The sequence below is a fragment of the Papio anubis genome, chromosome 20 (genome assembly GCF_008728515.1).
Source record: "Papio anubis isolate 15944 chromosome 20, Panubis1.0, whole genome shotgun sequence".
NCBI lineage: Eukaryota > Metazoa > Chordata > Mammalia > Primates > Cercopithecidae > Papio > Papio anubis.
Window position 1 is genome coordinate 5,905,670 of NC_044995.1, and position 23,495 is coordinate 5,929,164.

Sequence of the window (23,495 nt, forward strand, 5' to 3'; positions counted from 1 at the left end):
CTTCTTCCTTCTCTTCCTCTTCCTCTTCCTGTTTCTCTCCTTCTCCTTCTTCTTGACAGGGTCTTGCTCTGTCATCCAGGCTTGAGTGTAGTGGCACAATCACAGCTCACTGCAACCTCAAACTCCTGGGCTCATGCAATCCTCCCGCCTCAGCCTTCTGAATAGCTGGGACTACAGACTCGTGCCACCGTGTCCAGCTAATTTTTTTAACTTTCTTGTAGAGATGGGATCTTGCTATGTTGTCCGGGCTGGTCTTGAACTCCTGGTGTCAAGCGATCCTCCCACCGTGGCCTCGCAGTGTTGGCATTACAGGCATGAGCCACCACACATGGCCCTTGTTTCATTTCTTGCCATGGCTTGTGGCACCACCTGACAGCCTATTTCTTTATTCATTTTTGTTATGGAGACTTCCTGAAAAGAATGTAAGTTCTACAAGGGCAGAAATTTTTATCTGTTTAGCTCATTGGTTATCACTTGTGTCTGCAACAGTGCCTGGCTCATGATAGGTACAAATGTTTGTTGAATAAATAAACTATATTTACCAACACCCAGGAGAATGCTTGCACATAGTCAACACTGAATAAATGTCTCCTGAAGAAAATAAATGAGTGCAACATCTTTTTTGGACATTTTGTAAATTTGAAGGGCTGTTATTAACATTCTAAGGTAATATTTTATGGGAATCATGCAAATAATAATAATGATAAATGCTTGACATTTATCCTTGTAATAATGTTACAATTACAAAAAATCATGAACCCATTTTATAGATGAGAAAGCACAGAGACTGTGAGTTTTATAACTTGTCCAAAGCAAGGATTTGCACTACATTTTAGGGTCATGGACAAAGATGTAACAGCAAGGGACACTGAACAAGCATGTTCATGGCGGGGATACAGGACAGAATATTTGGTAGACAATATAGCTCAGGCAAGGAGACCCTTTGGTATATTGAACCCTATAACTCTAGAGACTTAGGGTGCCGTTGATTCAGAGAGAGGGAATGTTGGCAGAGGTGGGGTATTGGAAGAATGTGGGATGTAGGTTGGGTTGGGACATCTGAGACAACCATAACAGTGTGAGAATGAACCATTCTGAGGATCCAATGTTAGCTGTGGTGAGTCACAGAGGTACATAGAATGTTGTCAGGGCAGAAGATTGTGGGCATAAGATAATATTTTCAGGATGAACTATCACGGGAGTCTAGAGCCTTCTTGAGTGCAAAAAATAGAAGGTCTAGGATACTGGCATTGAATAAATACTTGAAGAGTTAGAGGATGTTGTCAAGGATGGTCCATTGATAGGACATATATTGTTGAGATGGGCTGACGGAAATATTTAAGAATGTGCCGCAGACAGAACATTCAGGTGGTGATGTGGGCTCATAGAAGCCATGCTGATGCCGTTGAGAGACCTGGGCCATTGTCTGGGTTGGGACACTCAGGTTGTTGAGATGTTTCTGGGATGCAACATCTGGGAGACGCAAGCCTGGCAGTGCCCGAATGCTTCTGAAACATGGAATGTCAACTGGGATTGAGCATTTTTCAGGACATGGATCACTGGTTCAAATGGAGCACTGGGAATAAGGAGCAGAGAAGGGGAAGCAGACAATATCAGGAAGTCATGGTGAAAGGATGGAAGCCGGTATATTTCACAACTTTTATTGTGGGCCCTTCAACCATTTTTGCTGCTGGATTTCATATTTTCGGATTGTTTCACGGATCCACAGGACGTATCTTGAGACACGGGTGTAGACACCAGGCCGGTCAGGCTGCCCACATGGGAAGTCTCCCCAGGAGATGATGCCATACAGTGTTCTGTTACAGACCAGGGGGCCCCCAGAGTCACCCTGAGTTGGGGAAAGAAAGAGAGAGAGAGAGAGGTGGGTCCTTGCTGAGGCTAAACAAGGCAGGGACAGGGAGATGTGGGGAGAGAGTGAAAGATGGAGAGAGACACACACAGAGAAGGAGACTCAGAGAGGCAGAGTCAGACACACACAGTGTGAGAGAAAGCAATGAAGACAGTGAGAAACAGACAAGAAGACAAACACAGAGGGACAGACAGCAAGAGACAGAAATAGGGACAGAAAGACAGAGATAGGCCCAGAGAAAGAGAGACACAGAGAAATTTCTGTGTCTTTCTCTGTTCCACAGTTTCATTAAAATGGTAACAACTTACTTCATACCCATTTTTGTTTCCCTGGTACTAAATCCCACCTTGCACCCCCTGCCCCACACCAGCTGACCCTGTTCCTACTTTAAGACTCCTTTGTGCCTCTCACTATTGAGTGAACCCATCCACATCTGGGCAGGGTATGCAATACACGTGTACATCTATTTCTCTTCCTGAGCCCAAGGCAGACATCACTAGCGGATCAAGGCACATATCATTAATATAGTATCGTACTCTTTCTCACTGAATCAAATCTCAACTTCTTTATTGGATGCAGGTTGGTTTTTTTTTGTTTTTTGTGTTTTTTTTGCTCATGTAGTATCCATTTCCTCTTATTTTAAAAAAATTAAACATTCATTTTTAACTATTTATTTATTTATTTATTTATTAGAGACAGTGTCTTGCTCTATTTATTTCTTTTTGGTTTTATTTTTTTTTTTTTGAGACAGAGTCTTGCTCTGTGCCCGGGCTGGAGTGCAGTGGCCGGATCTCAGCTCACTGCAAGCTCAGCCTCCCAGGTTCACGCCATTCTCCTGCCTCCAGCCTCCCGGTAGCTGGGACTACGAAGCCTGCCACCTCACCCGGCTAGTTTTTTTTTTTTGTATTTTTTAGTAGAGACGGGGTTTCACCGTGTTAGCCAGGATGGTCTCGATCTCCTGACCTCATGATCCGCCCGTCTCGGCCTCCCAAAGTGCTGGGATTACAGGCTTGAGCCACTGTGCCCGGCCTTCTTTTTGTTTGTGAGACCGGGGCTTGCTTGATCACCCAGGCTGGAGTGCAGTGGCATGATCTTACCTCACTGCAGCATCGAGCTCCTGGGTTCAAGTAGTCCTTCTGCCTCAGCCTCCCAAGTAGCTAGGACTACAGGTGTATACCACCACACCTGGCTAAAAAATTTTTTTTTCTTTTTTGTAGAGACAGAGTCTCACTATGTTGCCCAGGCTGGCCTCAAACTCCTGGGCTCAAGTAATCCTCCCACCTCAGCCTCCCAAAGTGCTGGGATTACAGGCATGAACTACTGTACTTGGCCATTTCCCCTTATTTTGGTAACAGCCACTCCTGACTTTTTCATTTGGGGAACTGCCCTTCTCCACTCCCAGTCCATGCCGTTTGTCCCTGCCCCTCTCCAGCACCCACAGTTAACTATGTGACTCAGGCTTGGCCCATCAGAGAATCCCACAGCTCTGATGGACTTATGGCTCAGGACACATGACTTAGGTCAGCCTAGTGAGAATCATGCTCAAAACTTTTATGTGAACTATTGGAAAAGAGAGATTCTCTTTCTAATAGGGTTGCCTAGGGGGTAGGATGTAAGCTCAAAGCCGCTGGGGCCATCTTGTCATGGGAAGAATCTAACTGAGAATGAAGCCAAAAGAGAATAAAGAAGAGCTGAGAGTTAAAAGAAAGACAGAATTCCAAACACACAATTTGCATACCTGGATCCATCTGTGCCTAAAGTCAGACACCCTGGATTTTCAGTTACAAAAGCCAGCATTTTGTTTAAGCCAGTTTGAGTTGGTTGTCACTCACAATTGAAAGAATACCAACTTTTATGCATCTCAACACAGGGATCTGGGCAGCCACTCAGTCAAAGCTGGGGCTTATGATGAATTATTCCTGCCATCCCTGGGTGCCTCTTTTTGTCTTGACCTCCCATGTGAGGGAGCATTGTACCTTATAAAGATTGGTTCCCCTAATGCTGGAAACAAAGCTTTTTCCCCAGCATCTGTCACTTCCATTCTGGCTTTCTATCCTGTCCTAGGCACCCACCAGCCTCCTGGCCTCACCTCACAGGAGTCTTTGCCACCCTCTTTGGTGCCGGCACACAACATGTTGTCAGTGATCTTTCCTGGGTAGACTTGACGACACTCCTCATCTGAGCGAAGTTGGATGTTGGCACATTGTAGAGTTTTGGGGTAATTCACTGGGGAGAAGAAAGAGAAGGTCTAAGGTATCCGACCTGGATAGGATATGGGATGAAGGTTAAATATGCAAGTTGAATGTAAAGAGTAGGTAGAAAATTGAGATGGGAAGAGAAAGATGGCAGAAGAGATGAGCACCTATCTGGGTAAAGCAATGGAAGTGACAGAAATATGGAGGGACATGGCAGAGAGGCAAAGGGAGAGATGAGGAGAAAAATGGAAGGAAGGACAGGGAGAGAAGGGACAAGAGAATGGGAGGTTGATAAGGAGAGTGGTGGAGCCAGTGGTGGGGACAGAAAGTTAGAGAGAGGGAGTTGGAATAGGGAGATGGTCAGAAATAGAGAACTAAAGATGGGAAAGGCAGGAACAGGGATGGGAAGACTTATGGAAGAGTTGGATAGAATGGTAGGAAGAGAGACGAGGCATGTTGAGGAGAAAGGTACAAACATGAGTCTGGGAAAGAGTCAGGGATTGCTAAAGAGATGCAAAGGGCTCTTGTTGGTATATACATCAACTTTATATTCACATATACAATGTACTATACTTAATAAGTAATGATATATAATTATTAAATTGAATTATTAGAAATTTCATTAATAAGCATATTTAACATATTAAACATTTTATAAATTATAGAAATATAAAAATTTTATATTTATATTTTTATATTTATATTTAAATTTATACATTTATAATATATAAATGTATGATTTATATATTATAAATTATAAAATTCATTTACAGTATATAAATATATAAATGTATACATTTATAAAATACATTTATAATATATAATTTAAATATAGATGATATAGTTATAATATATACACTATGGAGAAATACATATTTAAAATACATAATTGATAAATTTTATCATTATAAAATACATTTAATTTGTATAATTTTTGTATAATATATAAATATATTGCTATATAATACATAATATACATCTTATAATATATTCATATATATTAGATCTATTTATATTTTTATATATTCATGAATTTATATACATTTATATAAAGGATACAGCTAACTGTATATAATTATAACTGTATATAAATTGTTATATAAATAGTAAATATGTTTATTTAGTAATTTATATTTTTATATATAAAAGAATCTACCTCAGACCTTCCCTCCCATCTCGCCCTTGTTTCCCCAGCCACTCCTGTGGGGCCTCAGGCCACCTGTGTGGGTGCATACCCTGGGGGCTGGTGGTGGTGCCCCAGCCAGACACCCGACAGGTGGTGCCAGGGGTTAGGCGGTTGTTGTGGGAAAGGGACAGGGTTTGGATGTAGCCTGTGAGCTGGACCGGGGACTGCAGCTCCAGAAGCATGATGTCATGGTCGTGGTTCAGGTGGGTGGGACTTCTCCGGTATTCAGGGTGGGGGATAGAGTAGACAACTTCCCTCACCTGCTCACCAGCTTCCACACGCCCTAGGGCATGCTTGCCTAGGTAAACTTTGAGCCCCCTGTGGGTGCAGGAAGAGGGTGGTTAGAAAAGAAGAGGAACCCATTTCCATCCCCATCCCAGCCCCAACCTCTTCCCATCCCCAGCCTAACCTCTTTTCCATCCTACCTTCCTCATCTCCAAACATATCTCCCCTATCCTCAACTTCAATCCCATCCAAATCCTCTACTTTGATTCTATTCCCATACCCAATCCCCATATCTCAACCCCACACCTCATTCTCACCCCCATATCCATCCCCAACCCTAACTCCAACTCCATTCTTAAATCCAACTCCATCCCATCCATAATCCCAGTCCCATTCTCATCCCTACCCCATGCTTCCCTGACCCCTACATACTCCTTCAGACAGTGTGCGGCAGTGAGGACCCATTTGGGGTGGACCAGGACTCCCCCACAGAGTAGCCGCCCTCGCACTAGTAGGGCTGCCTGCCAGGGCTGAGAGTGGGGAAAGCAGGTGTAGCCACCTGGGAGAAACCCACTGGTCCCATTGGTGTTGAGAACCTTGGAAGACTCCTGGGAGATACCTGGTAAAGAAGAGAGATTGTTTGAAAACTGGGATCCAGGGTGCAGAGGAGCCCTGGAGTTGTGGTTCCTGGGCTTAGGGAAAGGGTCAGACTATTGCCCTGGGTGACCAGGAACTGAAGACGAATTTGCCGACCTCTGGCAGTTGCTATTCTTGACCAAGTGGAGATGAGTTAGGGCAAGGAGGTGACATTCTTTTCCAAATAACTACCAAATCTGTTAACCCCACTGGGGGTTAACAGAAGAGTTCACAAAATGAGGATGTTACTGATAGGTAAGCAGGAGATTGACTTTCTCTCCACATGCATTTTTTATATCATTCTACCAGAGGATGGATTTCAGGAGGTAGAAGTGAGACTGACTTACACATCCACCTAGGCAATATCCATCCATCAATCTATCCAATCATCCATCCCCAATTCATCCTATTGATTTGTCCACCCATCTACTCATCCATCTATCCATTCATCCATTTAGGTAGTCATCTAACCATCCATCCATCCATCCATCCACTCATCCATTTATCCACCAATTCATCCATCCATCCATCCATCCACTCATCCATCCATCCACTCATCCATTTATCCATTCATCCATCCATGCATCCATCTACCCACTCATCCATTTATCCATCCATCAACTCATCTGTCCCTCCATCCACTGGTCCATTTATTCATCCATCTGTCCATCCATCCGTCCATCCATCCGTCCATCCATCCATCCATCCATCCATCCATCCATCCATCTATCCATTCATCCATCCTCCAACCATCCATCCGCCCATCCATCCATCCATCCGTCCATCCATCCATCCATATATCCATCCATGCATCCATCCAACCATCTTTCCACCTACCTCTCTATGCTTTCACTGCATATATACTGGTTGCCTCCATGGCTTTAAATACCAGCTACAGGCTAACCATCTCCAGTCCTGAACTCTTCTTTAAGCTCAAATCTCAAACACTGTTGATTTGAATGCTTTACAGGCATCTTAAGCTTTGTATTCCCAGTTTGATCCTTCTCAATCAAAACTGTTCCCTCCAGTATTTCCCACCTCAGTGCTCAGCTCCAAAATTGGGAGTCATCTTTGCTTCTCCTCTTTCCTTCATCACTCACAGCCAATTCCTATTGGTTTTATCTCCCAAATATCCAGTTATCTCCACACTTCTGCCACCATCTTGGTCCATGCCCCATCTTCTCTAGCCCAAATGACTACAACATTAACCTAAATTCTTCCACTTTTACATCCCTCCAATCCAGTCTTCTCAAAGCAGGCTGAGGACTCTTCAAACAAAGAAAGTCAGATGTTGTTCCCAGGCTTGACTTCCTTTAAAATAAATCCAAAAAGCCTTCCCAAGGTGTGCAGGACTCTTTGCTGTCTGGCCCTTGCCAGCATCTTTGACCCCATCTCCAACCTCTTTCTTCTGACTTCCTCTGGTCCAGCCTCATAGACCTGTTCTTCAAACACACCAGGCATTTAAAGAAAAAAGGAATTTAAATCATCTTGGATGCCCCCATACTAGACATTTTATACTTACTATTTCCTCTCTCTGGACAGTCCTTTCTCCAGACCTGTGTTGTTTCATATGGTAGCCACTAGCTACATGTGGCTATTTAAATTTAAACTAATTAAAATGAAGTAAAAGTAAATTAAAAATTCAGTTCTTAAGTCACACCAGCCATATCTCAAACGTTCAATAGCCTAAAGTGGCTAGTGGATAATTGGACAGCACAGATATAGGACATTTCATATATATGGAATATTCTACTGGATGACCCTCAGAATCTAGAGGTTGTATGTCTGGGTCCTTCTTAATTCTGAGAGGTCAGGTAAATGTCTTCTTTTCAGAGAGGCCTTCCCTGACCACCTGGTCTAATGTTGACTCTCCTGGTCCCCACTCATCCCCCATTACATTCTTCTGGTTGGTTTTCATTAAAACAATGATTGCTATTCATTTCTCTTTACATTTGTATACATTCATTTTTTAAAATCTCTCCACTTTGACTGTAAGCTCCATTGACAACAGGCACCTTAACTGCTTTATTTAGTACCATATTCCCAGGACCTAACACAGTGCCTGGCACACAGTGGGGGCTCAATAAATAAATGCTGTGTGTGCCAGGCACTGTGTCTGGTATTGGAAGCACAGCAGGGGTCCATGGGACAGGGAGAATCCAATCCTGAATATGCATGCCATTTTGTGACTGTGTGACCTTGTGCAAATTACCCGCCTCAGTTTCCCCAGCTGTCAAGTAGAAAAAGTAACAGTTCATCTCTCATTGCACAGTTGAAGAATTCAAGATGATCCCGCATTTCAAACCATACAGCACAGCAGGTAGCATAGAGAGCACTCAGTCAGTGGGCAATGTTATTATTAATTATTAGCTACAGCAGGTGGTCCCTCCGCCTCCCCATCTAGCTTCCCCAACTACAGGGCAAGTGGGATTAGCCCAGTGGTTTTCAGTTCGGGACAGAAGTTATTGGTGAGCACAGGATCATTTTAGGTGGTAGAGAGATGAGATATAAGTAACATTAAATCGCACACTCAGACGCTGAGTCAGCATCCAGTTCTCTTTTAATCCTGATTTTGTCAAGGATAAAGTCTCAGGTGGTGCTAATACGGTTTTAACACCTCCCTAATCCTCACTGAGCTCACTTTTTAAAGCTAAGAGGGCCGGGCGCGGTGGCTCAAGCGTAATCCCAGCACTTTGGGAGGCCGAGACGGGCAGATCATGAGGTTGGGAGATCGAGACCATCCTGGCTAACACGGTGAAACCCCGTCTCTACTAAAAAATACAAAAAACTAGCCGGGCGAGGTGGTGGCACCTGTAGTCCCAGCTACTTGGGAGGCTGAGGCAGGAGAATGGCGGGAACCCGGGAGGCGGAGCTTGTAGTGAGCTGAGATCCAGCCACTGCACTCCAGCCTGGGCGACAGAGCGAGACTGCGTCTCAAAAAAAAAAAAAAAAAAAAAAAAGCTAAGAGGACACAGAAGCCTCATCAGGCCACCTAACATTTATCATGTTGAAACATCTGCAAAAGCTGTTTTAGGAAGATCAAAAATGATCAAGTATCAGCAATTTCAGGTGGTCCAACCCAATAAACATATTATTTTCTCTTCATTGTGCAGGATTTATTTCCTTCCTCACCTTTTATTTATGACAAAGAATTCTGTTCTCTATTCAGGACAGTAATATAAACTTGAACACGCTTTTGTTTGAGTAAAAAAAAAAAAAGCTAACTTTAAGCAAATGATTAGGTCAAAAGTTATACAAATGGTTTTCAGAGCCTCAAGTCCAGGATATGGAGGACAGGGCGGACAACCTTGATTAGGATTCTGACTCAGGCATTGCTGGTGTCATTGGAGCAGGAGCCTTCTGTCTTTGAGTCCTAGGTTTCTCTGCCGTGAAATTGGAGTAATTACAGTGCACCTACCTCGCCAGGTTGTTGAGGACTCCACAAGGCGTAGCATGTGGATCTCCTAGCCTAGGGTGTGGCACTCAGGAGAGGCACGGGCATGAATCCAGGGAGTGTCGCCAGAGGAGAGAAGCCACCCCACCTTCAGGCCAAGGATGGTGCCAGGTGCCAGGCACCCACAGACCCCTCCTTTTTCAGGTCTTGGCTCAAGGGTCAAGCCCTTTGGGAAGGCCTCTGGTCGGGGAGCCGCCATTACATCTCTAGGCCCCTGGCTTGGCTCCTTGAAGTCTTCACCTCATGTCAAGATAATTATTAACTAATTATTTGGATAATTGTTTGAATAACATCTGCGTCTGTCCCCGCTAGACTCCAGGTGCTGAGAGCAGGAACTGTGTCTCTGCTTGTACAGCACCCAGCACAGTGGCCGGTGTTTAATAGCTGTTTGTTGAATGACTAAATTATGCATGAATGGGGTTTCCAGAGAAACTGCTTACAATGGCAGGGAAAGATGGGAAAGATCCATAGGGATCTTAAGGACTACCAATTTGCAGCAAAGTCACATAGGTTTGGGGTCAACTCAAGGATGAAAAGAAGAACAATCTGGAAGGTTCTGGAAGGGACTGAGTATGAAGACAGAATAGTAGAGGCCGGGCTCGGTGGCTCATGCCTGTAATCCCAGCACTTTGGGAGGCTGAGGCAGGCCACTTGAGGTCAGAAGTTTGAGACCAGCCTAACCAACAGGGCGAAACCCCGTCTCGGCTGAAAATGCAAAAATTAGTTGGGCATGGTGACGGGCGCCTGTAATCCAGCTACTCAGGAAGCTGAGGCAGGAGAATCGCTTCAACCCGGGAGGTGGAGGTTTCAGTAAGCCGAGATCGTGCTACTGCATTCCAACCTGGGCCATAGGGCAAGGTTCCGTCTCAAAAAAAAAAAAAGAAAGAAAGAAGAAAAAAAAAAAAGACTACTACTAATAAAGTAATAACGGCTAAGTGGCTAACTTTCAAGTCCCTTCTATCTGCGACATATTGCATGTTCGACGCATCACCTCGTTTCAATATTCACAGTGACCTTCTGTGATAAGCACTTATAGATTGAGCCCATTTTCCAGATGAAGACAATTTAGGCACAAAGCAGCTGCTAGGCTACTGGCTCAACGCGGCAGCGTCAGGACACGAACCCGTGTCCTTCAGCTTTCCAGAGAGGACAGGAAGCCTTGAACGGGGGAAGAGGCTGCTGAGAGGGTATTTTGGGAGGTGAGGGGTCTGGGGTCAGAGGGCCGACCTCAGCCGGGAAACCAGGTCACCCAGGGACAGGCAGGAAGAGCTCTGGGCTGTCCCCACGGGACCCGAGTCCGAGTGGGTGGGGGGCGGAGCTTGCGGATTCCACGCCCCCTCCCCCTTCGGCCTGACCCCTCCTACCATTGTCCCGAGTGGCCGCCGCGCCTCCACCCCCGCGCATTCTTACCTCCTGACAAAGCCACGGTCAGGGAGGCGATCACTAGGGCCAGGGGCCACATGGCTCCGGGATCGGGAGGGCAGGGTGGGCGGGGCCTGAGGAGAAGGTGAAGGGGGTGTCGAGGGCGTGCCCGGAACCTCCGCGTCTGAAACCTCTCGGCTCCTAAATCTCTCCTCCCCTCATTCACTCTTGACAGCTCTGACCCTGGAATCTGCCCCCCACCCCCAATTGCATCCTTGGAAGGGGTGCAGTAGCGAGGTGGGAGGAGCAGTGTGCAACCCCCTGGGGCTCCGGCGTGCAGCCCCTCACCCCGGGAAGCCGTCCCTTCCCCCCTGCCCTCTGGCGAGCTGGGTAGTCCGTGCACTCTCGCCCTTTTCCTCCAGAGTCAGCCTTCCATTCTACCCCTCTAGGTCTGTCCCCACGCTTGGTATTAGCCCAAGTTCTTATCTGTCCGCTCCCTTCGCCTCTCTCCGTCTCTGCAGGTTTCTCTCTAGATCTGAGACTCTAGCTTCACTCTCCCTCTCCCTGACTCAGCTGCCCTTCTGCTTTCCCCATCCCTTCTATCCCCTCCTCTCTCCCCTTCCTGCCCTCCTCAGCTCCCCGCCCCCGCCCCAGGCAGACCCTACCTGAGTGAGGGGCCCGCCAGGAGTGTCAGCCGCCAGCTGCCTAGAACTTCAGCCCCGACCCATGGCTTTTAACCCCTGAACTCCCTCCCCCAGCTCACTCAGCATTTCCTGGTCCCCGGCCTCCCCCTCTCCACCCCCAGTGGCTCAGCGGGCTGTCTCCAGGCACCCCCCAGCCTGGGCTTGGCCCTCTGCTTGGGGCGGAGCTTCCAGGACGTGCTGGGACCTAGATCTGACCCCGCCCAAGCCGGAGTTGAACCCACTGTGAACTTTCAGGCACCAGGACCCAACAAGGGTAAGGGGAAATTCCATTTCCTTCCCCCTGCCCCACCGAGTTCCATGCCCATCCCTAACTTCAACCCATTCTGCACCCAGTTTTCTAACCTCTTCTCCAACCCCATTCATAATTCCTAATACGCAGTCAGCCCCCAGAAGGCCATGTTCTACCGGATTCCCACTTCCCTATCCATCCCTAACCATACCCGGTACTCCAGCCTGTTCCTCAACCCCAGTCCCATCTCCAACCTCATCTCAGGTTTAGCTCTCAACACATCTAGGTTCCAATTCCCAGTCTCATCTCAACCCTTTTTCTTTTGAAAGACACAAGGACACCTACAATTATCCCATCATCATGCCTCCCTGCTCCTACCAACCATCGGACACAAGAAGAAAATCATCAGCTGGGTGGATAGAAAGTCAACTGCCCTTGGATTTGGATGGGGGCAGAGATAGGACCTGAGAAAGCAACATTTTCCAGAAATGGCCTTTTAGGAGCAGAGCTGGAGGGGGTTAGGGAGTCACGGGACGTAGGTGGAGAGGAAAAAGCTGGAGTCGGAAAACTCTGAAGATGTAGATTGGGGGTGGGGGAGAGGAAGGAGGAAGGGGTGGTGTTTTGGGAATGAGTAGGTGTCTCCAGGAACTATGACTGGGTGGAGCCCTGAGTTAATCCTAGGGGGTGGAGGGCACAGGATTAGGGATTAAGAAGGACTGAGGTGGGGTCAGAGTTTGGAAGAAAGCCAGGGATGTGGACCAGATGAAGTCTGCAAAGAGTGAGAGAGTGGAGGTGTCACAATGAGGATAAGGAATAGAGATGGCTGGGGCAAGGGCTCACATGGAAACTCATACAGTCCTTGTTGATGGAGTTCAGGTTTGGATGTGGAGATCAAATCTAGTGTCAAAGGGTAACTTTTAAAACGTGGTCTTACCATGACTCTCTGACATATATGAAATGAACATATGTCAAAGATTGTATCTTGACTCATTAATAAATGGCAGAGCCAGTAAGAGAGCCATATGCACACAGACAACAAGGAATGCTGAAATGCATTTACAAATAGATGCAAAACTGGCTATTCCACCCTGGGAGGAGGAGGGAAATCCATTGTACTTCCACCTGGCAAAATTCATTTAAACAGTTATGGACAAGAATTATTTGCATTGCTCTCAGATATCTACAATTTAGAGCCATAAAGTAGTTCAAAGACAGTAAAGGGTACAGAGACCTCATAAAATCAGATAACCCATTTAACTTTGCATTGGGGACACCTCAATGTCCAATGTTGGGTCCATTTCAAAGTCTTTTGCTGAGAAGAAAAATATGGCTTCATATAGGAAATGAGTAGAGTTTGTGGTTAGGTTAAGGATGGGCCTGATGACAGCATTGGGGATGCCATGAGTTTGGGGAGGTGAATGAAAATTGGATGAGGATGGGTATAGAGTTGGATGTAGTAGTTGTGTTGGTTTTGGGATAGGATTAGATTGTAAGATGGGAGGTATCTAGGGATAATTTGGTGATGGGGTACTGTTGGGTTGGGGCTGAAGATGGAACCAAGATTGAGGTTTTGGATGGGGAAATGTTGCGATGTGGCTGATCTGGGGTTTTGGGTTGACATTGGTGATGAGGACTAGCCATGAGGTTGAGTGTCTATGATGCAGTAGGTTTTGGGGGATGAGCTGGGTCATACCCCACCTCTCAAGGTGGAAGAAAAGTCATCGTCTTTCTCCATCCTGGACTTCTCCCACCTCACAGGGTGGAGTCTGAGTTCACTTTTTGAGTGGAGTTGTGTTCAGGTGGTGTGGCTGGAGGGAGGATGCCAGGTTAAATGAGGCAACCAGCTTGTGTGGGAAATCAGGGTACCTGTGCCCTCTTGTGACCTGGGTCCATGCTTCCAGGGAAGCCTTTCTCACCTGAGAAGGGCTGGAGCCTGGAGTGAGGGTGGTTGGCCTTGTCATTTGCTGAGGGGTGAGTGCCAGGTCAAACTGATGTTAGGGGTTATGATTGGCCGAACACGGGATGGGTAGCTCTGGTCGAAGTGAGGTCATGGGCCCACCAAGGGCTGGGCAACTTCCACCCCCTCACTTGATGAACAAACCCACGGCTGAAAGTCACACACAAACTGGACCAAATCCAAGTGCACTTCTGTCACAAGTGCAGGTCTTTCCTCCACCACGGAGAGTTGGGCTGGAGAAAGAAGAAAGGATCTGAAAAAGATATGGTGTTCCTAGTGGTTCTGACCTCAGACTCTGGAGCTAGACTTCCTGAGTTCACGTGATGTGACCGCTCTGTGCCTCAGCATCCCCATTTGTAAAATGGCACAATCAATAGCACCTGCCTTATGGAGAAAGGTTAAATGGATTAATACATGAAAATGCTTTGAAGAGAGTGTGGCATGGACCAAGGGCCACAATGCTCTTGTTAAATAAGTAAAGCTTAAGATGGAGGCATCCGACGGTTCCGGGAGGCCCCTCCCTAACTTGGCTTCAAAATGGGATTCTTTGTTAAGCAGGAACTGGAACTTCTGGTTGGAAGTGCTAGCTGGGATGAGAAAGTAGGCCCCACACCCAGGCCCAGAGGAGGGGCCCCAACGCAAACATGAAGGGAGGGGAAGACCGAGAGACACAAAGGGCTAAATACACAGAGACAGAAGGATGGGGCAGGTGGGAGAGGACAGAGAAAATGCAGAGAAGGACAGAGGCACAGAGGTAGAAAGAGAGAGATGCCCAGTGAGAAGCAGAATCTTGGTGAGAAAGAGGCACAGAGAGTTGAGAAACATGGATTCTTCTTTAGAGCTGGATCCATGTTATTCAGGATGTGGCTCCAGTCATCATGCATCCCATGCATCAACAACACATCACTTTCATCCATCAGAATAGCAAAAATTAGAAAGGTCAGTCTTGCCACCTACCTGCGTGCCTACATCCTCTGTCTCCTCTCCCATTTCTCTAGGTGAACAGTCTGCACCTGCAACTAAGATAGACGCCTCCACTGGTGCTGGTATCCTGTTCCCCTCTTGCCTTCTGGAGGGCATTGCTCCAGCCAGCAGTTCTCTGTTCTCTTTCCTGCAACATATTTTTCTTCTTCTCCAAGGAGCAGCCCCACTAGCATGCAAATATACTACAGTTTCTCCCATCTCTCATTAAAATTTGAAAACCAACCAACAAAAACTTTCTCCCCACTCTCATGTTCTCCTTCAGCTCCTGGCCCGTTTTCTGCTCCATACAACTGCAATCCTTCCCTAAAAAGCTGGCTAAGCTCACTGCCTGCAATTCCTGTCCTCCCGTCCTCCCTGGAGCCCACACTATGAAGGCTTTCTCTCCCGCTGCTGCACCAACCATGCCCCATTTTAGGACAACAGTGACCTCCATGGTGCTGAATCCAAGGGCCATCTCTTCAGGGTTTATCTTACTTGAGTTATCAGCAGCATTTAACAAGTGGACTACTCCCTGTTTCTTTCCTTGGCTTCTGGGACACTATACTCTCCTGGTTTTCCTCATCACTCACTGGTTGATTCTCATCCGTGTCTGGAGATGTTTCTTCCTGTCTCCCCAATCTCTACATGGTGGAGCACCTCAGGCTTCGGTCCTTGGCCTTCTTCTCTCCTCTGTCTATATTCACTCCCTTGGTGATCTCATCTGGTCTCGTGGCTTTAAATACCATCTACATGCTGACGACTCCCAAATTTATGTCTCCAGCCAGGTCTGACTCTCAAACTCTCCACTTAACATCCAGCTGCCTACTCAACATCTCCATGTTCAAAACCAACTGCTGTTCTCTGCCCTTCCCATGTTCCAAACATACTTCTCTTGTGGTCTTGGGTTTCTCAGTGGATGTTCACACCATCTTTTTCATTACCTGGTCAATACTTCAGTCTCACCCTTGAATCCCTTTTCTCACACCATACATACATTTTGTTACCAAATTCCATCAGTTCTACCTTCAGGGTGGATCCAGAATCTGACCATTTCTTACCACCTTCCATCCTTGCTACCCTGGTCCCACCCAGCCTGCATCATCTCTCACTTGGATTACTGCGAGTTTCCTATCTGATCTCTTTGCTTCTGTCCCTGTCCTCCTACACTCTAATTTTAATGCAGCTACCAGAATGACCTTTTAGAATGTAAGTCAGAGCAGGTCACTTTTCTCAAAACCCTGCAGTAGTGTCCACTGCACTCCAAGTGAAAGTGGCATTTCCTTATGGTTGGCATATAAGACCCAAGACCAAATGGCCTCTGATCCACCTCTGATGTCATCTTCTACCATCTTCTCTTCTCTTGTCCCTCTAATGACAGGCATGCTTCCATCTCATGGCTTTTGTACCTGAAACCCTCTTCCCCCAGATGTCTGCATGGTCCCCTGTATTCTTGTCGTCTTCTTCATGAAGGCCTTCTTGAACACTGTACTTGGGAGTCTCCAGGACAGGTTCAGTGATTCACTAGAAGGACTCATAAAACTCAGAAAAGTTGTTATAGTTTTGGTTTCTTACAGTGAAAGGATACAGATTAAAATGAGCAAAGAAAAAAGGTGCATCGGGCAGAGTCCAGGAGAGACCAGGCATGAGCCTCCACCTGTCTTCTCCCAGTGGAGTTTGTGGACAGTGTATAATTCCCCCAGCAATAATGTATGACAACATGCCGGAGCATCGCCAGCCAGGGAAGCTCACCCAAGCCTTGGTATCCAGGGTTTATATTGGGGGTTAGTCATATCGACATGACTGCCCACTTGTGTGGCTGACCTTAGCTCCAGATCCTCTAGAGGTCAAATTGACACAACATGTCCCTAGGTCCCTACCATAAGTCACATTGTTATCATAGATTATCTGGCATGGCTCAAGCCCCAGATAGACAAAGATTCTGTTACTCGGCAGGATATTCCAAGACCACAGAAGCTATCTCCCAGAAGCCAGGCAAGGGACAAAAGTTTCATTTCTTTTCTTGTAGTGTCCTTGTCTGAGTTTGTGGAGTGTGCAGGATTCGTTGTAGTGTGCAAGATTTGGACAGTCCAAGCCTGCTGGGTTGAACAACCACCCAACATAAAATTGCAACTCTCCTCTGATATTCTCTATCCTGTTACTCTGCTTTATTTTCCTCTATGGCATTTACTCCCATCCGTCAGACGTGATGTTTTACTTATTCATTTGTTTCTGTCTGCCTCCCCTCTAGAATGTGAACTCCCTGAGGGAAGAAATGTTTAAATATTTTACTCCTAGAACAATACCTGGTACACAATCAGATTTAATGAACATTTGCTGAATAAGTAAATGAACTATAGGCATTAAATATTTACTGAATTAATAAATATGTGGTACAGGCCGAGAAAATGGGGGTCGTGACCAACTAAGTTTACCACTGGAGGCTGTATGAGCAAACAGAAAACTGTTCTCATGAAAGCAGGATGTTGGAAAACTGACAACTGCATCTGCCACCTGAAAAGGTGCTGAGGGCTAAGCACAGTGTTCCTTGTGATTATCCGAAGGAACATCTGAAGGCTGTTGTACAAAGAAAGCAATTATATGTACCTGTGATAAATTAAGCAGCTGACCAACCGTTACCGCTCCCTCCCTGCTCTTTCTACCTAATATAAATGAAGGGCTGTAGAAGCTCAAGGCTGCCTTTGCTCACCAGAAGCAAGGAGCCCCCTGACCCCTTCTTTCAAAACAGATCTCTTGTCTTTGTCTTTATTTCTGCATTCGTCCCCCTTTGTTCACTTCCATAGGAACCGTCAACGGCAAATATGGATATTGTTGAAGGTGTGGAAAGGGAAAAACCCTTCTTTACTGAATGAATAAATATGGATATTGTTGAAGGCATGGAGAGGGAAGAACCCTAATTTTTGTTTTGTTTTGTTTTGTTTTATTTTGAGATGGAGTCTCTCTCTGTTGCCCAGGCTGGAGTGCAGTGGTGCAATCTCGGCTCACTGTAACTCAGCCTCCCGGGTTCAAGCAATTCTCCTGCCTCAGCCTCCTGAGTAACTGGGACTACAGGCGCCCGCCACCATGCCTGGTAATTTTTTGTATTTTTAGTGCAGACGAGGTTTCACCGTGTTAGCCAGGATGGTCTCTATCTCCTGACCTCGTGATTTGCCCACCTTGGCCTCCCAAAGTGCTGGGATTACAGACGTGAGCCACCGTACCTGGTCAAACACTTCTTTTTTAGACAAAAACTTGCCAATATTTGGTGAAATTGATTAATAATAGGCCTTTAGGCCCCTTGGTCCCACTCCTGTGTGAATGGTCAAGAGGAGTCTTATATAGATGTATAAGTGGCACACTCAAAGTGAAGGTAACCTAGGTATCCATCATCGGAGGACCGGGTTACTAAACATGGTGGATGTATACTATGCAGTGGTGCTTCTCACATCCTAACATGCACTGAATGCCCTGGCAATCTTGTTATATATAGTGCAGATTCTGATTCAGTTGGTCTGGGTGAGATCTAAGACTCCAGTTCTAATAAGCTCCGGTGATTCAGAAGCTGCTATTTTCTGCACCACGCTATGTGAAACAAGGGTGAAAACTAGAGTAGTGCTGTTCAATGGGACTTTCAGTGATGATGGAAATAATTCTATCTATAATATATCTATGCTGTCCAATATGGCAGCCACTAGCCACATATGGTTATTGAAATGTTGTGAGTATGACTAAAGAATGGAATTTTAAGGTGTATCTAATTTTAATTAATTTTAATCAAAAGTTAAATGGCCACACCACTTGTGGCTAATGGCTACCATATTGGACAACATATGTCTAGAAGACTCTGGGGCAGTTAGAAGCAATGAACTAGATGAGCAAACAATGATGCAGATAGATCGTTACAAGATTATTTGACAAAATCAGACGACCTATTTAATAATACAAACTGACTCCTCACCTACACTTGCCTTCCTTCACACACTATTTAATTGAATGTAAAATACTGTTGATTATATTTGCACTGTTATTTTGTAGACCACTCAGAAAGAAAAAGAAGTTGTCAATTAAATTATGACATGTAAGACATCATGCTGAATTAAGATGTAAGATGCCTCCTAATTTCAGAGATGTTAAAAATATGAAAAGAATGTGTCTTTAAATCAATAAAATATGGTGCTCAACCAACACAACTGGAACTTTGAGTTGCAGAAAAGATTAAAGTAATCTTTAAACTATTTTTACTTAGCTTTGTAGAACGATGCAGGATGAGAATTATAGCGTGAGTTATATCATGTCACTGGGGGCCCAAATCTACTCAAGTACACAGCTTCTTTTGTCTCCTTTTTCCTATAGGGCTTGTATGACTGCTGTGTATTAAACCCACAGTGTGTGTTTATCACCTTGACACAGAAGATGCAACCTCCACAAACTCAGACAAGGACACTATAAGAAAAGAAAATGATAGGCCAATATCTCTGATGAATATAGATGCAAAAATCCTCAACAAAACACTAGCAAACTAAATTCAGTAGCATATTAAAAACATCATACACCATGATCAAGTGGGATTTATCCCTAGGATATAAAGATGGTTCAACATGCACAAATCACGAAGCGTGATATACCTCAACAGAATGAAGGATAAAAATTATATGATCATCTTAATAGGTAGAGAAAAATCATTTGGCAAAATACCACATCATTTCATGATAAAGACAGTCAACAAATTAGGTATAGAGAGAATGTACCTCACACAGTAGAGGCCATATATGACAAATCCACAGTTAACATCATACCCAAGGGTGAAAACTTGAAAGCTTTTCCTCTAAGATCAGGAACAAGACAAGGATGCCCACTCTAGCCATTTGTATTCAACATTAGCACTAGAAGTCCTAGCCATAGTAATTAGGCATGAAAAAGAATAAAAGGCATCCAGATCAGAAAGAAAGAGTAAAATTACCTCTGTTTGCAGATGACATATCTTATATGCAGAAAACCCTGAAGAGTCCACCAAAAAACTGTTAGAACTCATAAATGAATTCAGTAAAGTTGCAAGATACAAAATTTGGTTGTGTTTCTACATCCTAACAATGAATTATTAGAAAAAAATTGAGAAAGCAACTCAATTTACAATGGCATCAGAAACAATAAAATGCTTAAAAATAAACTTAACCAAGGAAGTAAATAATCTGTACACTGAAAACTATAAAACATTGATGAAAAAAATTGAAGACAACATAAAGAAATGGAAAGATATCCCATATTTGTGAATTGGAAGAATTAATACTGTTAAAATGTCAATACTAACCAAAACTATCTACATTTTCATTGCAATCCCTATCAAAATTCCAATGGCATTTTTTTTCCACAGAAGTAGAAAAAATAATCATAAATATGGAACCATGAAAGACCCTGCAACCTTGAGCAAGAAGAACAAAGCCAGAGACATCATACTGTCTGATTTCAAAACATACTACAAAGCTATAGTGACCAAAACAGCATGGTACTGGCACAAAAACAGGCATATAATCAATGGAACAGAACAGAGAGCTCAGAAATAAATCCACACATTTACTGCCAACTGATCTTTAACCCAAAGGAAAAGGATATTCTTTTTAACAAAAGCTGTTGGAAAAACTGGATACCCACAAGGAGAAGAATAAAATTGGACTCCTATCTCATGCCATGTATAAAAATCAACTCAAAATGGGTTAAGGATTTAAACATAAGACCTGAAACTGTAAAATGATAAGAAGAAGACCTGGGGAAAAAACTTCTTGACATTTGTCTGGGCAATGATATTTTAGATATAAAATATCTAAATAATAAAATATATCAAAGCACAGACAACAAAACAAATGGGGTTGTATCAAATGAAAAAGCTTCTGTGCACCAAAGGAAACAACCAACAGATAATGATCAACAGAGTGAAAAGACAACCTACCGAATGGGAGGAAATATTTGCAAATGATGTATCTGATAAAGGGTCAATATCCAAGATACATAAGGAATGCAAAAACTCAACAGCAAGAAAACAAATAACCCAATTGGACAAATAACAAAAATGGACAAAGGGCCAGGCGCAGTGACTCATGCCTGAAATCCCAGCACTTTGGCAGGCTGAGGTGGGTGGATCACCTGAGGTAAGGAATTTGAGACCAGCCTGGCCAACATGATGATACCCTGTCTCTACTAAAAATACAAAAATCAGCTGGGCATGGTGGCAGATGCCTGTAATCCCAGCTGCTTGGGAGGCTGAGGCAGAAGAATCCCTTGAACCCAGGAGGTGGAGGTTGCGGTGAACTGAGATCACACCACTGTACTCCAGCCTGGACAAAAGGGAGAGACTCTGTCTCCGGAAAAAAAAAAAAAAGGGCAAAGGACCTGAATAGACATTTCTCCAAAGAAGACATACAAGGGATCAAGTATATGAAAAGGTGCTCACTATCACTAATCATCAGGGAAACACAAATTAAAATCACAGTAAGATATCGCCTCCCACATTTTGGAATGACTAGTATAGAAAAGGCAAACAATAACAACCTTGGCAAGGATGTGGGGGAAAAAAAAGTGAATCCTTGTACCCTGTTGGTGGGAATGTAAGCTGATGCAAGGAAATGAAATTGGTATCTCAAAGTAATATCTGCACACCCATGTTCGTGGTGGCATTATTCATAATGATCAGGATATGAAAACAACCTGTGTGTCTGTTGTTGGATGAATGGATGAAGGAAATGTAATATATTAATATCAGTATAATTTAATATTATTCTACCTTATAAAAGAAAGAAATCCTGTCATTTGTGACAACATGGAGGGACCGGGAGGACACTGTGTTAAGTGAAATAGGTCAGACATAGAATGACAAATACTGCATGATCTCAGTTATATGTGAAATCATACATAATTATATTTTCACTTATATGTGAAATCACATATAATTTCTCAATTATATGTGAAATCTAAAAAACTCAAACTCTTAGAAGAAGAGAGTAGAATGGTGGTTACCAGAAGCTAGGGGAAGGGGTGGGAGGATGAGGAAAAAGGAGGCAGCCTCTACTTCCCAGCAATCTTTCGTGCATGTCCCAAACCTGCCACCTTCGGGTTCCCCAATACTGTGCTGTCCCCATAGAACATAAGGTGAGTACAACATTCTATTTTATCTGTACTCTGTAGTATCCAAGCACAGAACTTTGAGAAGACAGACACTAAGATCATTAGGTCATTCCCAGGCAGACCCATCCAAGGGTGCCTGGTAAAGGTTTAGCAATGACTGTCCGGCAAAGCCCTATCTCTAGTGTTTTTCAATTTCAGTGCAGTAAATACTTCTACTTTGGCTATTGTCAAGCTACTGGTACACAGAGAGTTGGGGAGCTGGAAAGAGATGCACAGAAGCTCATCATTACCGACGTAGTACAAGAGACATACCTCACTCCCAAGCATAGGTATTCATTGAAATAATTAGCAACAGTTGAGTTTTGAGTATTTACTGACAATTTTTTAAATCAATTATGTAATTATAAGCTTATGTAATTTAATTTTTAATAATGGCTGCATTTAGCAACCAGCTCTCGAAATTCCTGAAAATTTGCTGGTAGACTCCTGCGAGCATGTATGAGCTGGTCCTGGCACACATTGGGCCTGCCGCCCAGCCCACATTTATTGACCTCGTTACTCATAGGGACTCTGCTTTATTTTAAAATTATGTTTATGGCTTTTTGTCTGTCATCTCCTGCTAGAATATAAGCTCTGTGAGGGCAGGGATTCTGACTGGCTTGCTCACAGTGCTTCCTCCAGCACCCAGAACAATACCAGGTGCATAGTAGGTGCCCAATAAATAGACCAATGCCTGGCGCGTGGTAGGTACTCAATAGCTGTTGATGAGTGAAAGTAAGAAAGAGAATGAGATTCCTAACACAATGGTTTCATGTAAATTAGAAACAACACCATGACACTGTGTTGTTTTCCAAGGATGCAGGGCATTCAACATCATCTGTGTCGGTGCCTGTGGGAAGGGAGGGGAGCACAGCCAGAGATGAAGAGTGGAAATAAATTAATAAAACGAGAGAAAGGCTTTGCCTGGACAGGAACTGAAGCCTGTGATTAACTCAACTCTCCTCACCTGAGATCTGATTAGGAAAAAGAGGACATCTTCATTTGCATAGAATTTTCCAGGAAACAAGGCAGTTAGTTCTCTGCCCTGGACCACAGGGGCTCCAGGGAGGAGGCTGGTAGAAGGCAGTCGTGCTCAAGGTCACTCTGCAGGGCTGAGGTGTTACCGTCTAGAAACCTGATACAGTGGGGTGGACGGGGGACTCCCGAGGAAAACCACGCAAAGAGGGAGGCAGCCACTTGTCAGTACACAGCTCCCGGCTGGGCATGGTGAGGCCACTGTGTACCTGTTTCTTGAAGTAATTAAATGAATGGATGAGGCTGGGCGCGACAGCTCACACCTGCAATCCCGGCACTTTGGGAAACTGAGGGAGGTGGATCGCTTGAGGCCAGGTGTTCGAGACCAACCTGAGCAACACAGGGAAACCTCGTCTCTACAAAAAATTTGAAAAGTATCCCGGCATGGTGACAGGCACCTGTGGTCCCAGCTACCCGGCAGGCTGAGGTAAGAGGATCACTGGAGCCCAGGAGGTCGAGGTTGCAGTGAGCCATGATTGTGTCACGGCACTCCAGCCGGAGACTGAGCAAGACCTTGTCTCAAAATA

At 44.8% G+C, this 23,495-nt stretch overlaps 1 protein-coding gene across 1 annotated transcript; it reads right to left on the reverse strand.

The window, feature by feature from the left end:
• Positions 1–256: 256 nt before the first annotated feature.
• Positions 257–11,028, reverse strand: KLK13 (kallikrein related peptidase 13). The gene is made up of 6 exons (XM_021930454.2): positions 10,977–11,028; positions 6,305–6,321; positions 5,909–6,186; positions 5,301–5,569; positions 3,960–4,096; positions 257–1,849 (listed from the first exon to the last, which is right to left on the reverse strand). The coding sequence occupies exons 1-6, from the start codon at positions 11,026–11,028 to the stop codon at positions 1,661–1,663; spliced, it is 942 nt and encodes a 313-aa protein (XP_021786146.2). The 3' UTR covers positions 257–1,660.
• Between the last annotated feature and the right edge of the window lie 12,467 nt (positions 11,029–23,495).

Bases quoted from the DNA above. Each gene is read 5' to 3' on its own strand.
- KLK13 (XM_021930454.2), bottom strand. From the start codon at position 11,028: ATGTGGCCCCTGGCCCTAGTGATCGCCTCCCTGACCGTGGCTTTGTCA. The intron at 4,097-5,300 runs GTATGCACCCAC...TCTTCTCCCCAG, and splicing joins CACCACCACCAGCCCCCAGG to TGAATTACCCCAAAACTCTA. The intron at 1,850-3,959 runs GTGAGGCCAGGA...TCCCCAACTCAG, and splicing joins GTGGCAAAGACTCCTGTGAG to GGTGACTCTGGGGGCCCCCT.